General features: G+C 54.8%; 1 protein-coding gene across 12 annotated transcripts in view; it reads left to right on the forward strand.

The window, feature by feature from the left end:
* PIK3R5 (phosphoinositide-3-kinase regulatory subunit 5) overlaps positions 1-13,191 on the forward strand; it is a 57,145-nt gene that overhangs the window by 35,179 nt on the left and 8,775 nt on the right. For 10 of the 12 annotated variants that reach the window (XM_065693334.1, XM_065693341.1, XM_065693342.1 and 7 more), the window contains 7 exons: positions 4,154-4,254; positions 6,134-6,202; positions 6,973-7,111; positions 9,474-9,543; positions 10,870-11,044; positions 11,702-11,855; positions 12,330-12,413. In XM_065693334.1, coding sequence (XP_065549406.1) covers positions 4,154-4,254; positions 6,134-6,202; positions 6,973-7,111; positions 9,474-9,543; positions 10,870-11,044; positions 11,702-11,855; positions 12,330-12,413 — 792 coding nt within the window. The remainder of the gene's footprint in view (positions 1-4,153; positions 4,255-6,133; positions 6,203-6,972; positions 7,112-9,473; positions 9,544-10,869; positions 11,045-11,701; positions 11,856-12,329; positions 12,414-13,191) is intronic. The other 2 variants (XM_065693344.1, XM_065693345.1) reach the window with 1 other exon arrangement.

The raw sequence follows: 13,191 nt of genomic DNA on the forward strand, positions 1-13,191 counted from the left end.
CCGATGCCAGCCCGAGCGCTGTGGGCACCGGCAGCTCTTGCGTGTGCTGTTGCTGCTTGATTTCTAGTTTTGTGTGTTGTTTTTTTTCCGCTTTGGCAGTTGCCCCGTGAGGAGCAGCCGAGGGGAAACGCCACCGCTGCGGTCAGAGGGGCTGCTCCGGGAGGGGGGCAGCGTGCTCTGCTTCTTAGAAAAGAAATCACAAAGCCGCATCCTTCCGAGGCCGCTGCTGCTGGCTCCTGCCATGCTGCAGGTGTCGTTGCACCCAGGGCAGCCCCCAGTGTCAATGCAGGCTTGAGAGCAGCCCTGAGGAGAAGGGGTTGGGGGTACTGGTGGATGAAAGGCTGGACATGAGTGGGCAATGTGTTACTGCAGCACCCAGCTGTGTCCCAGGTGGATGCAGGACATCTGCAGAAGGATGGAGAGGGTGCTTGCTGGTGGGTGGCTCCTTTCTGCTATTAATGTCATCTGGGACTTTTGTTCCAGACCTGTGCGCATTAGGAGCGTCACTCACCATGCGCAGATATCACTTTTAGTCTGGACGAAGAGGGTACGGCTGCAGGGACTGACTCTGCTCCCAGTGGTTGGGAGGTGGATGCTCTTGACCTGGACTGTGTGTGGAGAGGAGGGGATTCCCACCCAGGTGTGGATGCCCTGCCCTGACTGATGCTTGTCAGTGCCGGACACTTTGCTTTGTAGCGTGGTCTTTGTTTCTTGTGTCCAGGATTTCCAAGCTGCATTTTACACTTGACATTATTTTTACCAAGGATACAGCTGTTTTGGTGTGGTTTTGGTTAATGTTCTTTGCCAAATTCAGGATCTCAGACCATGGCAGCCTGCTGCTTCGCAGCACTGTTTATTTCAATCCCAGGGTAACCCCAGTGCCTTGTCACGGCCATGAGTTAAACAGAATTTCTGCTTATAGTGACGTTATTCAAATATACCTGTCTGCATAATAGAATAGTTAGGGTTGGAAGGGACCTTAAGATAATCTAGTTCCAACTCCCCTGCCATGGGGGGCAGGAACCTCACACTAAACCATGTCACCCAAGGCTCTGTCCAGCCTGGCCTTGAACACTGCCAGGGATGGAGCATTCACAACTTACTTGGGCACCCCATCCTTGTGCTTCAGCAAAGAGTTCCTGTAGAAGACCCCAAAATGGGTCAGAAGACCTCAGGTCTGAATTATCATAGAATCATAGAATCCCAGACTGGTTTGGGTTGAAGGGACCTTAAAGCTCCTCCAACTCCAACCCGTGCCACGGGCAGGGTCCACTGGAGCAGCTTGCTCCAAGCCCCTGTGTCCAACCTGGCCTTGAGCACTGCCAGGGATGGGGCAGCCACAGCTTCTCTGGGCACCCTGTGCCAGCGCCTCAGCACCCTCACAGGGAAGAGCTTCTCCCTAAGAGCTCACCTCAGTCTCCCCTCGGGCAGGTTCAAGCCATTCCCCTTGGCCTGTCCCTACAGGCCCTTGTCCCAAGCCCCTCTCCAGGTTTCCTGCAGCCCCTTTAGGCCCTGGAGCTGCTCTAAGCTCTCCCCTTAAGGACCCTTCTATTCTCCAGGCTGAACCAGCCCAGCTCTCTCAGCTTCCCTCCAGCCCTGCCTTTGTCTCTGCTACCTGCCAGTCCTCCCACTCCATTCACAGTGGCTTTGTCCCAGCTCCTCCCCAGGGCAGCAGCTCAGCACCTTTCCCTCTGCCCCATTCAGTGAAGAATAAAGCAGCAAGCTGCTGCCGCTGCAGTTTCCTCCTCCCTTGCTCGAGTGAGAGGAAGGAAAGAACCCTGGTCTTGCTGGGCTATTTGTGTATGTGGTTACACTTGCGCAGGAAGCGGTGTTCTCAGTACCTGGCGATGCGCCCGGCACAGCTCAGCTCTGCTGCTCCTGTGGCTCCTGCTCCGCATGGCCAGGGCAGCCCAGGGTGGCCATGCCAGGGACAGACTCACAGATGGAACACCCCTCTGGACCGAAGCAGGACAGGATGTTTAATACACACATGAGCCACTTCTTGCTGAGGACAGCAAAGCTCTGGCAGCTTAGAGCAACTCTGGGCTATCTCACAGGTGCTGCGCCTTTCCCTGGAGGATGCCGCACTCTGTGATAACACTGAATGGTTCAAGCAATCTGTTGGAGTCATCATCGGCAGGGCTATGGCTTTGTGCCATTGTGCTGGCTTATGAGAGGGGCTCAAAGGGGAAGCAGAGCATCACTGAGTTACCTGCTCACTGCGGTCATGGCCTCACTGATGGGGTATCACAACCTGGGGTTGTGCTCTGGATGTCAGCAGATGCACCGAGATGCCAGGAGGACTGGGGGCAAATTAAAGATTGGAGCTGTAATTATCAGCGAGTGCATCTGAACTGCTTGGGAACTTCCCAACGGAAAATGTTAGTTCATTGACAGAGAAAAGCTGCGTGGCAGCAGGGGGACATTCCCATGGGGGAAGGATCCTGCTCTCTTCATTCAGTGACAGACTTAATAGGCATGAAGCCACAGGAATAGTATGTGTCCTAGTAAGGAAATGCCTGTCCAGGGAGGGCATGTGAAGCCTCTTTTTGCAACCTTAGCACTAGTTTTGCTTGTCTTGGCATTGGCTTTGTCCCGGACAGGCCACCAACAGACCTCTCCCTTGGTTTAACTTCATCTTGTTTAGCACCTAGAAGGTGTGTAAAGGTGTTTTTATGGCATCTTTTTATGGCTGATGAATTTATAACCTCTGCATCTAGGAATAATGTTTGAGGGATGGGACAGACAGCGTGCCCTATGGCTTTGTGGTGAAAGCACTGTCCTTTTGCCTGCTCATGGCATTGCTTCTTCCTTGGTAGCTCCAGTGGGACAGGCAATGCACATAGGTTGGTGGCTATGTTTCTATGCTGCTTAATAGACTGCATGAGTGCAAAGCAGCTGGATTTGTATTTATTTTTCCTCTGAGATCACCAGCCCCACTCCTTGCAGTGTGAGATGCTCTATTTCTCTTGGGTTTGCTTTTGGACTGAGACTGGAAGAGCCCCCATGTCAGCACCTCTGAACTGTGCCGTGGGCTGTGGCCGAGCTGTGTAGACTGGAGCCACTCCTGGTGAAAAAATCCATGGCAGTTTGGAACGGAGGAGATACAGATGCTTGTTAGGCTGTTTGCTTGATGTTTCCCCATAACTTCTCTCTATGGGGCTGAGTGCTGTGCCGGGTCCCTGGACGGAGGAGGAGGTGCTGCTCTGGTCTTGGCCTGCAGATCCTGGTCCGCCAGAGCTGACGAGCACCACCTCTTCCCTTGGGAAGCAAGGCCAGGATGAATGGAGGCGCCTGGCAGCCTTCACACTGATCATTTCCTCTAGGACCATCTGGGAGGTGGCCCTGACCTCCAAGGAGAGTGACGGCCTCGGGAAACACCTTGGGCCATTGTCACCAGTCCCAGCAGCAAGAGGCAGATGTCTGGGGATGGAGGCTGTGAGGGTTTCAGTCAGCAGGAGTGAAGGACTTTCCATCCCTTCGCATGGCAATTCACCCCTCGCAGTACGGCTAAACTTCTGGTGGGATTTAATATATTTAATGGGAATCTAAAGGTGCTAAGAGATGGAATAAATGCTGGGCAGGCTTAATGATGCTGATGTGCATCGCCAGGGTGTGGGGAAGCAGGTAGAGGGGATGCAGCATCTTCCCTCAGGTGTGATGCAGCTGGAGGGGGTTGGATGTGTGCCTGATAGGAACTGATTTTGCAGGGTTCGAGTAAGTTCATAGTTGGGGCATCTGGGGTATTTGTGACAGGGGCGGCAGAGCAAAGGCTCGCACCAATGGGTTTTCTGTGCTCGGACGCAGTGAAGGTGAGCATCCACCCGTTCCATGTACATCCCTCTGGCCTCTGCAGCATGCGCATGGCAGTGCAGGCATGTCAGCTACCCAGCTTCCCTGAGGAAGAGGCATCCAACTGAGCTTGGGCGCATTGGGCTGCGTTAGCGAGAGTGCTTGGGCATGAAGCTTTGTTGCTGAGATAAACACCATTTGGTGAGACTGGATCTGTCCAGTGTGAGGGCGCGAGGTTTTCCCCTTCACCGTGATGTGACACAGGCAGCAAACACCTTCACCCTGACCCCCGCCCTGTGTTCATCCCTCCTGTGACCTCCCTGAGCTGGCTGTGGGTGACAGCAGCTCTCTCTCCCTGCAGCTGGGCTGTGCCTGAACTGCTGGAGCCTGCAGGAGCTGGTGAGCCGGGACGCCAGCAACTACATCATCCTTGTGGAGAAGATCCTCGGCAAGGCCAAGGAGGTGAGTTCTGGTGGGGGGCTTGGGGCTGGGCCAGCTCTAGGGCTTGCCAGAAATGGGGTTTTGCAGAGCTTCACAGAGTCGCAGACTGGTTTGTGTTGGAGGGAGCTTAAAGCTCCTCCAGTTTCAGCCCTTGCCACGGGCAGGGACCCCTTCCACTGGAGCAGCTTGCTCCAAGCCCCTGTGTCCAACCTGGCCTTGAGCACTGCCAGGGATGGGGCAGCCACAGCTTCTCTGGGCACCCTGTGCCAGCGCCTCAGCACCCTCACAGGGAAGAGCTTCTGCCTAAGAGTTCAGCTCAGTCTCCCCTTGGGCAGGTTAAAGCCATTCCCCATGGAATGGTGGGTTATTTTGGGTTGTGGTAGGGTGCTGCTGGAGCACCAGAGCTTGGAGTGATGCTGGGTCTGCAGGTCCAAAACCCTCATGGGAGCAACTCTGTGTGTCCCACCAGCTTTCAGCACATGGGGAGCTACAAGGGAAAATCCCATCTCCAATGTCTGCTCTTTGGCAGCACTGCAGATCCGTGGGGAAGGGGTTTGATTTCCCAAAGCGCTGCTTGATGCCATGCAGTGGCTGCAAGCATGGAGCCAGACTTCCCCGCAGCTTCCACTGGTGTACACTGGGAGCTGTTAGTCTAAATCAAAGCAAATGGGAAGTTTCCTGTTGGTTTTGATGGAAAGTTTGCTGTAGCTCTGCTGGGCTTCCTGCAGAGCAGGCTCGGAGCTGGGATGCTGGATGCAGGCAGGTTTGCTCTGTGCAGCATCGGGCCAAGCACAGCAGGGAGGTGAAGCTGCAGCAGGGCCAATCCTATCAGCCTACAGGGTCCCATCATGTGCTGCAGAGGCTTGAGGCACCATCGCTTGAGCAGGGTCACCCCAGGCTGCTGCTGGGAAGACCTTGGAGGAATCCTTTGATGTGGCAGGAAATGGTGATGTGTTTCCTAAATCCTCAGCACTGGGATTCATGTGATGGGGTAAATGTTGCCTTTCATTTCTGGGGAAAGAAAGGCTGCCAAGCTGTATCTTCAGTTTCATCCATTTGTTTTTTTTTTAGTAGCTGGAATGTGTTCAGCTGCAGATAGTGTTTTATTACATTAGGGTTTATGTAAGGGTTTATTGCACTTTCCTGTGCTCATGAAGGAGACAAGTATATCCTTGAGCATTGGGTCACACGGTGAAATAATCCTGCTGGCTACTCAGTGGCAAAGGCTGGCACAAGAATACGTGGTGTGCACCATGCTGCTGAGCTTCGCAGGGCTGGGCTGACCTTGGAGCAGCTCCAGTGCCTAAAGGAGCTCCAGGAAACCTGGAGAGGGGCTTTGGACAAGGGCCTGTAGGGACAGGCCAAGGGGAATGGCTTGAACCTGCCAGAGGGGAGATTGAGATGAGCTCTTAGGCAGAAGCTCTTCCCTGTGAGGGTGCTGAGGCGCTGGCACAGGGTGCCCAGAGAAGCTGTGGCTGCCCCATCCCTGGCAGTGCTCAAGGCCAGGTTGGACACAGGGGCTTGGAGCAAGCTGCTCCAGTGGAAGGGGTCCCTGCCCGTGGCAGGGGTTGGAGCTGGAGGAGCTTTAAGGTCTCTTCCAACCCAAACCATTCTATGATTCCATGATCAGAGGACTGGGAGCTTGGCCAAATCCAGCTTCTTGAGGGTGAAGGCAGAGCAGCAGTCTGTGCTGGCCTGCTGGTCCCATTAGTGAGGGTTACAGGGGCTTCAAGGGTTATTTTCCCATGGAGACAAGGAAAGTTCTGGGGAGGGTGATGTGCTGGGTTGGGTGCTTGGCTGCACTGTCAGGAGGTCTCTTTGGCACCTCCAAGGATGCTTTTGGGTGACGCTCATGGCGAGCACCCCAGCTCATCCTTCTGCCCCGGGCTGTTTCCTACAGGTGCAGGAGAAGTGCGACTACGATCTCGTAATGCCCCTGGCTCTGCTCTTCTACTACGCGGTCCTGTATGTAAGTTCTGAGGCTGCTGCATATAGCTTGATCCCAGCCCCTGGGGATGCACGGGGTGCAGAGCCATTCCCTGTGGAGCCCAGCAGTGCAGTCACCGAAATCGGAGTGGCTTTTGTCTGAAACATCATGGTCTGCTCTGATCAATTAATCTCCAAAAATGACGCTATAAGAATCTACAGGGATCAAGACCATGCAACCGTTGTATGAGCTGAGAGATGTAAAAAAGGAGCTTCAGTGGGTTTTAAGCTTTTTATTTGAAGATGGGCTAATCAGAAAGGGAGATGGACCCTTCTCTGTGCAGAGAAGGCAAAGCTTTTTCATTACTCTTGTGCAAGATGTAAAGGCAGCACTGCTACAAAGGAGTGGAGCCCTTACAGGAAACCCTTTTTTTTTATTATTATTAGCACAATGCATCATTATCCCGAGGAAATCATTGCTGCCAGGTCTTGCAGAAGCACAGGCTGTGATGCCATTCGTCTGTATGGATCTCTGGTTGTTAAATGTATATATAGGCTTTGGCATGTGAGCCACAGCCGGGAGGTTGGGAAGGTGCAGAGCGGATGGAGCTTTTTCAGAGCTGTGCCTGGGGGGGAGGTACTTTGACCCTTCTTTGTGAGAGGACGGGGTGTCACAGGATGAACCTCTGCTCTGATCCTCTTCTCCTCCCACTTCCAGCCTAAGCCCTTAAGTTTTGACACAGTAAGTTTTGACGCAGTGCTCGAGCTTGTGCCTTTGCTCCCTTTCTAACAGTGTCTCCCCATCCCCTGCAGGCTCCTCATTTCCCATCGGGCTCCGATCTGCTCCTGAAAGCTGCCGGTGTGTACCACAGCTTCCTGACCTGGCCCGTGCCCTACTGTGACATCTTCCGCAAGCTGCTCACCTTCATCAGCAACGAGCTTAAGGCCCCTGGTAAGCACTCCTGCCCCACTGCTCCCCCAGGCCACCTGCTGCCTGAGGCTCTTCTGGTGCTGCTCTCTTCTGCTTCACTTTACTTCATGCATCCCTTGAGTGCGGTGTCCACATCTACCTCGTGCCTCCCAACCCTCACCTTTTCCATGACATGAGGAGCTCTGCCTTCCATCCTCTGGATGATTTTCCCAGCACAGGGTGACCCCAGATTCCTCTGGAGGAGCAGGGCAGGGTTATGTTTTGGGTGGCTGCCTTGCATGCAAGGTGGTGGGTGCATCCTTGGGATGCTCAGCTCTGGACCAGTGTGAAAAAGCAGAATGTGTAACTGTTTCCTGGCTGCCTTTCAGTCTGGTGGGTCTTTTCCATGGCAAAGCACATGTGGCTGCTCCTGCCCAGCCCTGGGCTTTGTCTGAGATGCTCAGTGGTGTAACTGGGGTGATAACAGTGGGGCCATTCATCAGCATCAAGGTGGCTGGAGCCTTCAAGCCTGCTCTTGCGTGGAGATTTCCGTAGGGCTGAGGGGCTCCCTGGCTCTTTCTTTACAGCTGAGACACCTTGTGATACAGCTTTGGGCACATCTATCAGCAGCAGCAGCGCTCCTCCTAATTAAGGTCTCCTTGTAGATGTCCTGTTGTTCCCAATGGAGCAGCTCTTCCAATTATTTCTGAAAGGCCTTTTCCCCTAATCTCCCTGTCTGTTGGTGGCTTATGGAGAGCTGGTATCACACAGAGCACATTTCAGGCCTTGTTTGCTCCTGCACAGGGTCATGGCAGCAAGACCGGCTCTGAGCAGGACTTGGGAGGCCTTGGATGGGCACATGAGCTGGGGCTGGGATCCTTACCCCCATCCCTAATCTAGGCAGCTGCTTTGGAGAGCCGGGACGGGGACGTGAAACTCAGGGTCTCTGCGGAGGTGGGAGCTTGTAGGTGCAGATGGGGTGAAAGATGCTTTCAAAGGAACAAAAAGATTGAAATAAACCCTCCACAGTGCTGGCACTGGGCTGGTTCTTCTATCCCCAGCTCAAGGCTCCACCAGCATAAATGGCCATGGGCACCAGGCAGGGTCTGGCTGGGCTGTTGTGCTGTGTTCAGCCTCCAGCTCAGAGCTGCAGGGCCAACACGGACCTGGGGATGCTCACCCCATGCTGGTGCAGCCACGGACTTCCCTAGTTCCTTCCTGGTCATTTATTGCTACGGCACCAGTTGGGACTGTGTTTACAGATGGCTGGGGGGGAATTGCTACCTTCTGCTCTTGTCCCAGCACCACCATCGCCGGTGCCTGAGGCCATGTGAGCTGGGGACTTTGGTCCAAAAGCTTTTCCCTCCCTACAAGCAGATGAGAGATTTCCCCTCCCCTGCCAAAAGATGCCGTGTGGGAGGTGTTGGCCTGATGGGGCTGGGGAGCCCAGTGCTGCCCCTCACCGTGGCCTCTCCCCCCAGCTGGAGCCAAGAACAACAGAAAACATGTCCTCTGCTGGTAAGCTGACCAGGACCTTGTAAGCTTGTTGCGTGGCCTTTGTGACCTGCTGCAAGGCTGAAGCAAAAGCTTTTTATTGAGAGGAGGGTGAATATTAACTGAGACCAAGCTGCTGTCAGTATTTGCCAAGAATGTGATAGCTTTTATGTGCCGACTGGGGCTGATGCCTCTGCAAGAGGAGTGAATGCTGCTGTAATCAAGGGGCCTGCATGAGCAACGTGTGCTGCCCATGGGTGCTGGAGCAGGGCTGCCAAGCAGCAGCTGGTGTTGGGATGTGGCTGCCTGTAGCAACGAAGGTGATGGATCTCACTGACACCATATTTCCCAAGGTGTGCCCCAGTCCTGCTGTTTGGGGGTGACACGGGCTGCGCTGTTGCCACACAGTGCAGGTCCATCCAATGTCACCTTGTTGGAGGTCCCGAGGGCATCCCAGGGATGGGGACAGGGACTGTTCATGCCAGCCTCAATTCTGCCGGGTCCAGTCTGTGCTCTGTCTCCATGGGAGGGAAGGTGGCAGTGACCTGCTGTCCATAAGGGAGATCCAGGGCCTGGGCAGCTAAAGCAATAGGCAGAAGCTGCTAAATATCATCCATGCAATTCACATTCCTCATCAGCAGTGTGGCATAAGGGACTGGATAGAGCAGCTCACCCATCCCACTCACTCTTTGGTTGCTTTACCATCACTTTGGGCCTTTACCCTTCACATCCCTCACTCCTGGACTTACATGGTGGCTGAGTCTTGTCCCCACAAGAACTTTCTGTGCTGCTGTGCCTGCTCTGGACAGCAGCTCAGCCAGGCCAGCATCACATTAGGAAACAAAGCGTGCCTCTGAGGCACAGCAGTCTGCAGCAGTGCCGTGTCTCATGTCCTCTGCTCTTTCCCCAGGGATCTCCTTCCAGAGGTTGGTGAGAACAGAACAGGGGCTGCCCGTGAAGAACTATCAGAGCTCCACTGTGTAAGTGTGGCTATTGGCACTGTTTGCTGCACTGAAGTATCCCCATGGTCTCCCATCCTTGCTTAAGGAGCAGTGGGGCTGCAGCAAAGGCATCTTGGGGTATAGCAGTGGGTGCTGGGGAGAACGGGGATGAGCTGTTGGAAGGGACATGGAGAGTGGGTCTCCAGCTGTGGGGCAGGGTCTGTGGGCTCCCTAGGTCGGTTATCCTGCAGGGCTGCAGGCCTGGGTGAACAGGGGAGAGGGGGAGGCAGAATCTCCTCCACAGGAGCTGCTGATCTCAGCACATGCTGGAGAACAGGAAGGAGATGCTTTGATCTGTGTGTTTGGAGCCACCACCCCAAAGGGGGTCAGAAGCGAGTCCGTCCCCGTGCAATGATTACTGAAAGCCTTGCAGCACAGTCAGACTTTGCACCTTAACTGAGGCTGAACATTCCTCCTGCCAGGACACCTCATGAGCAGGGAAATGAACCTGGGCAGTGTGTGCCCTTCCTGGCTGCAGCGCCTGCCCCAGGGACAGTCCCTCGTGCACAGACACCTCCACTCAGCAGGGGGGTTCTCCTGCTGTTCTGGCTTCTCCACTCACGCTGTGCACCCCTGGATCTGTGTCTGTATCCCAGCACAGCTCTGCTGCTCTACATAGCTTATACTGGTGCAGCCACCGATGACTTACAGCAGGGTGGCTGTGTTTGCATAAGAAGCCCTGAAAACCTGTCACAAAGCTGTACACAAGCTGAACCTGGTGCTTGTTGGAAGCTTTTGCCCATTGCCTGTGCTCTGTAATACCAAGCACACCAGAGCACATCTTTAATTCAGAGTAGTTTTTGCTCAGTGAGGTGGACTGCTCTTATCTGTCAGTTGAAGCATGTGCTCTCTGGGCTGCAGGTTTGGGAGTCTAAAGCCTGTGCATATTCATATTGTGGTCCAGAGCAAAACTGCAGCTGAAGGATGTAGCTCTTCTCCTTATAGCCCAGAAGTGATGCTCTGACCTGCACCTTGCTGAGGGGAACTTGTTTTGGGGGCATTCTCATTTTCAGCCCTCCCCTTCATTGTATGTGCTGGCTGTCAGTTAGGACAACTGGCTGATGGGTTGACTGGGCAGGTGATACTGCACGTGTGGCAGGAGACGTTGTGCCAAGGGGCAGGACGGAGGATTCTCATCCATTGCCTGCTCCCTGGCGCTGCAGCTGGATCTGGCACCTCTGAGACCCTCTGGCTGTGCCTAACGTGAGAGGACACTGCCATCTAGAGTGCATTGGTCCAAGCTTCATGTGCCGCCGGCGTCCAGACACGGCTCATGGCCTAAACCCGTCACCTTGTCCCCCCCAGGACGGTGCTGCTGCTCAACCCCTCTGAGGTGCAGAGCGAGTTCCTCTCCATCGCTGAGAGGCTGAGCTCCAGCGAGCACCCGCAGCGCGCCACGCTCGTCCTGCTGCTCGAGCACCTCTACCAGGCCAACTTCGGCACCTGCTGCGACCTGGACAGCCTGCACCACGTCCTGAAGGTAGGCTCGGGGGGCTCAGCCAGGCAGCAGCGCTGCCGGGTTCGTGCACTTGGCTGCCGGGTTTTCTGACCAAGAAGTACTTGGTTGACAAAAGAAGTTTTGATAACACTTCTTGTAGGAAGAGTGCACATCTTCCCCTCCTCGGTTAGAGCGGAGGTCTGCACTTGTGGTTTGTGAAATGTCTCACTTGCCTTTTACCCTTTTACTCCTTTCCCCATCCTTACATGGAGAGAGGAAGTGCCCCAGGTTTGAAATGCAGCAGAAGTGCTTGACCGGAGAAACACTTTGCTTTGGTGGAGGGAGGCAAAACATTATCAAGAAAACCCCTTAGAGCTTTTCAAGCACTTCATTTTTTTCCTTGCAAAAGTTCCAGGGCACATCCCAGATGATGGGCATCCTGGCAGTGTTCAAGGCCAGGTTGGACACAGGGGCTTGGAGCAAGCTGCTCCAGTGGAAGGGGTCCCTGCCCGTGGCAGGGGCTGGAGCTGGATGAGCTTTCAGGTCCCTTCCAACACAAACCAGTCTGGGATTCCATGAAGGGGGTAGGAGGCAGTGGGGAGAATTCCCCAGTGGCAGTTAGTGATCCTGCCCAAAGACCTGTGTGTTGCCCCTGTGGAGGGACCCCCTTGATCTCTCACCTGGGCTCTGCTTCCCCAGTCCAAGACCCTGGAAGAGCTCTTGGAGATCTATGCCACTGCCACGGACGCTCAGGAGGCTGCGGCTGCCAGCAGTGACCCTGTCCTGGCGCGGGAGCGGCTGCAGTCTGTGCTGCGGGACATCGCCGGGGCTGCCTCCTTTCCTGCCATCACGGGTGAGAACCCCTCCCGGGCTCCTCTTGTCCCAGGGTTTGCTGCCAGCTCAGCCCCTGCCTGGCAGTGAGGGGCCGTTCTGCACAGCTTCAGCCTAGCACGACTACAACAGAAACCCCACCAGCCCAGGCCCTATCTCGTAACCAAGCCATGAGCCAGAAAGCGTTTCTCATCTTTCTTCATAACAACAACAACAAAAAATGTGTCCAGCCTTTGTGGGTGAGAGGAAAACCCACGTGATTAGATCAGAAACCCATGGTAGCAGTGATGTTTTACAGCTCTTTGAGCTGTGAAATGCCCCCTTGTCCCAATTGTGTGTGTTTTCATGGGGATAACAGCAGCAGCATGTGTTCTGCATGACCTAGGCTGCCCAAAGTGTGTCATTGGGGTGGGTGTCACCTTCTGGCCAGGAGAGCTATCAGGAGCAGTACTGCAGGGCCCTGCACACTTACCTCCTCTCCCTACTCTCTTCGCAGGTGAGGGTCAGCCCCGCAAGCTCCACACCATCCCCATCCCTGCTGCTCGCTGCTACACTTACAGCTGGGATCAGGATAACTTTGGTAAGCAGAGGGGGGTCCTCTGCCCCTCCCGGTGAGACCTCAGCCCCCACAGCCTGTCACAGGGCTGGCTGAGCAGCATTTCAGCTTGGCCTGGGCTGCCCCTTGCAGCCGTGTGCATGACACAAGCTGTGGCCAGAGCCTGAAAGAGCTGATAACAACTTGTTGGTGTTGGAGGGAGAGGTAACACCATCGGTGCTGGTGTCCTCAGGATGGGAGAGGATGTGGGTGTCAGCTTGGGCATGATCCCAAGCATAGCCCTCATCTGAGTGATGGGCACAAGATACTGGTGGCTGCAAAGTGTGTGTTGCTAGAGACGAATCATGTAGGGCTTAATCTGCTGGGAAGGTTGTGCCTTGCTGGAAGAGGTTGTTGAAATTGGGGCTGTTCAGCCTGGAGAAGAGAAGCTGCACGGAGAACTCAGAGCAGCCTTCCAGTGTCTGAAGGGGGCTACAAGGATGCTGAAGAGGAGCTCTTCATCAGGGACTATAGTGACAGGACAAGGGGTGATGGGTTCAAACTGAAACAGGGAAGTTTAGTTTGGAGACAAGGCAGAAGCTCTTCCCTGTGAGGGTGCTGAGGCGCTGGCACAGGGTGCCCAGAGAAGCTGTGGCTGCCCCATCCCTGGCAGTGCTCAAGGCCAGGTTGGACACAGGGGCTTGGAGCAAGCTGCTCCAGTGGAAGGGGTCCCTGCCCGTGGCAGGGGTTGGAACTGGATGAGCCTTAAGGTCCCTTCCAACACAAACCAGTCTGGGATTCTGTGAGTTCGTGGGGATATTGA

This window comes from Lathamus discolor, chromosome 13 (assembly GCF_037157495.1).
Source record: "Lathamus discolor isolate bLatDis1 chromosome 13, bLatDis1.hap1, whole genome shotgun sequence".
NCBI classification, from domain to species: Eukaryota; Metazoa; Chordata; class Aves; order Psittaciformes; family Psittacidae; genus Lathamus; species Lathamus discolor.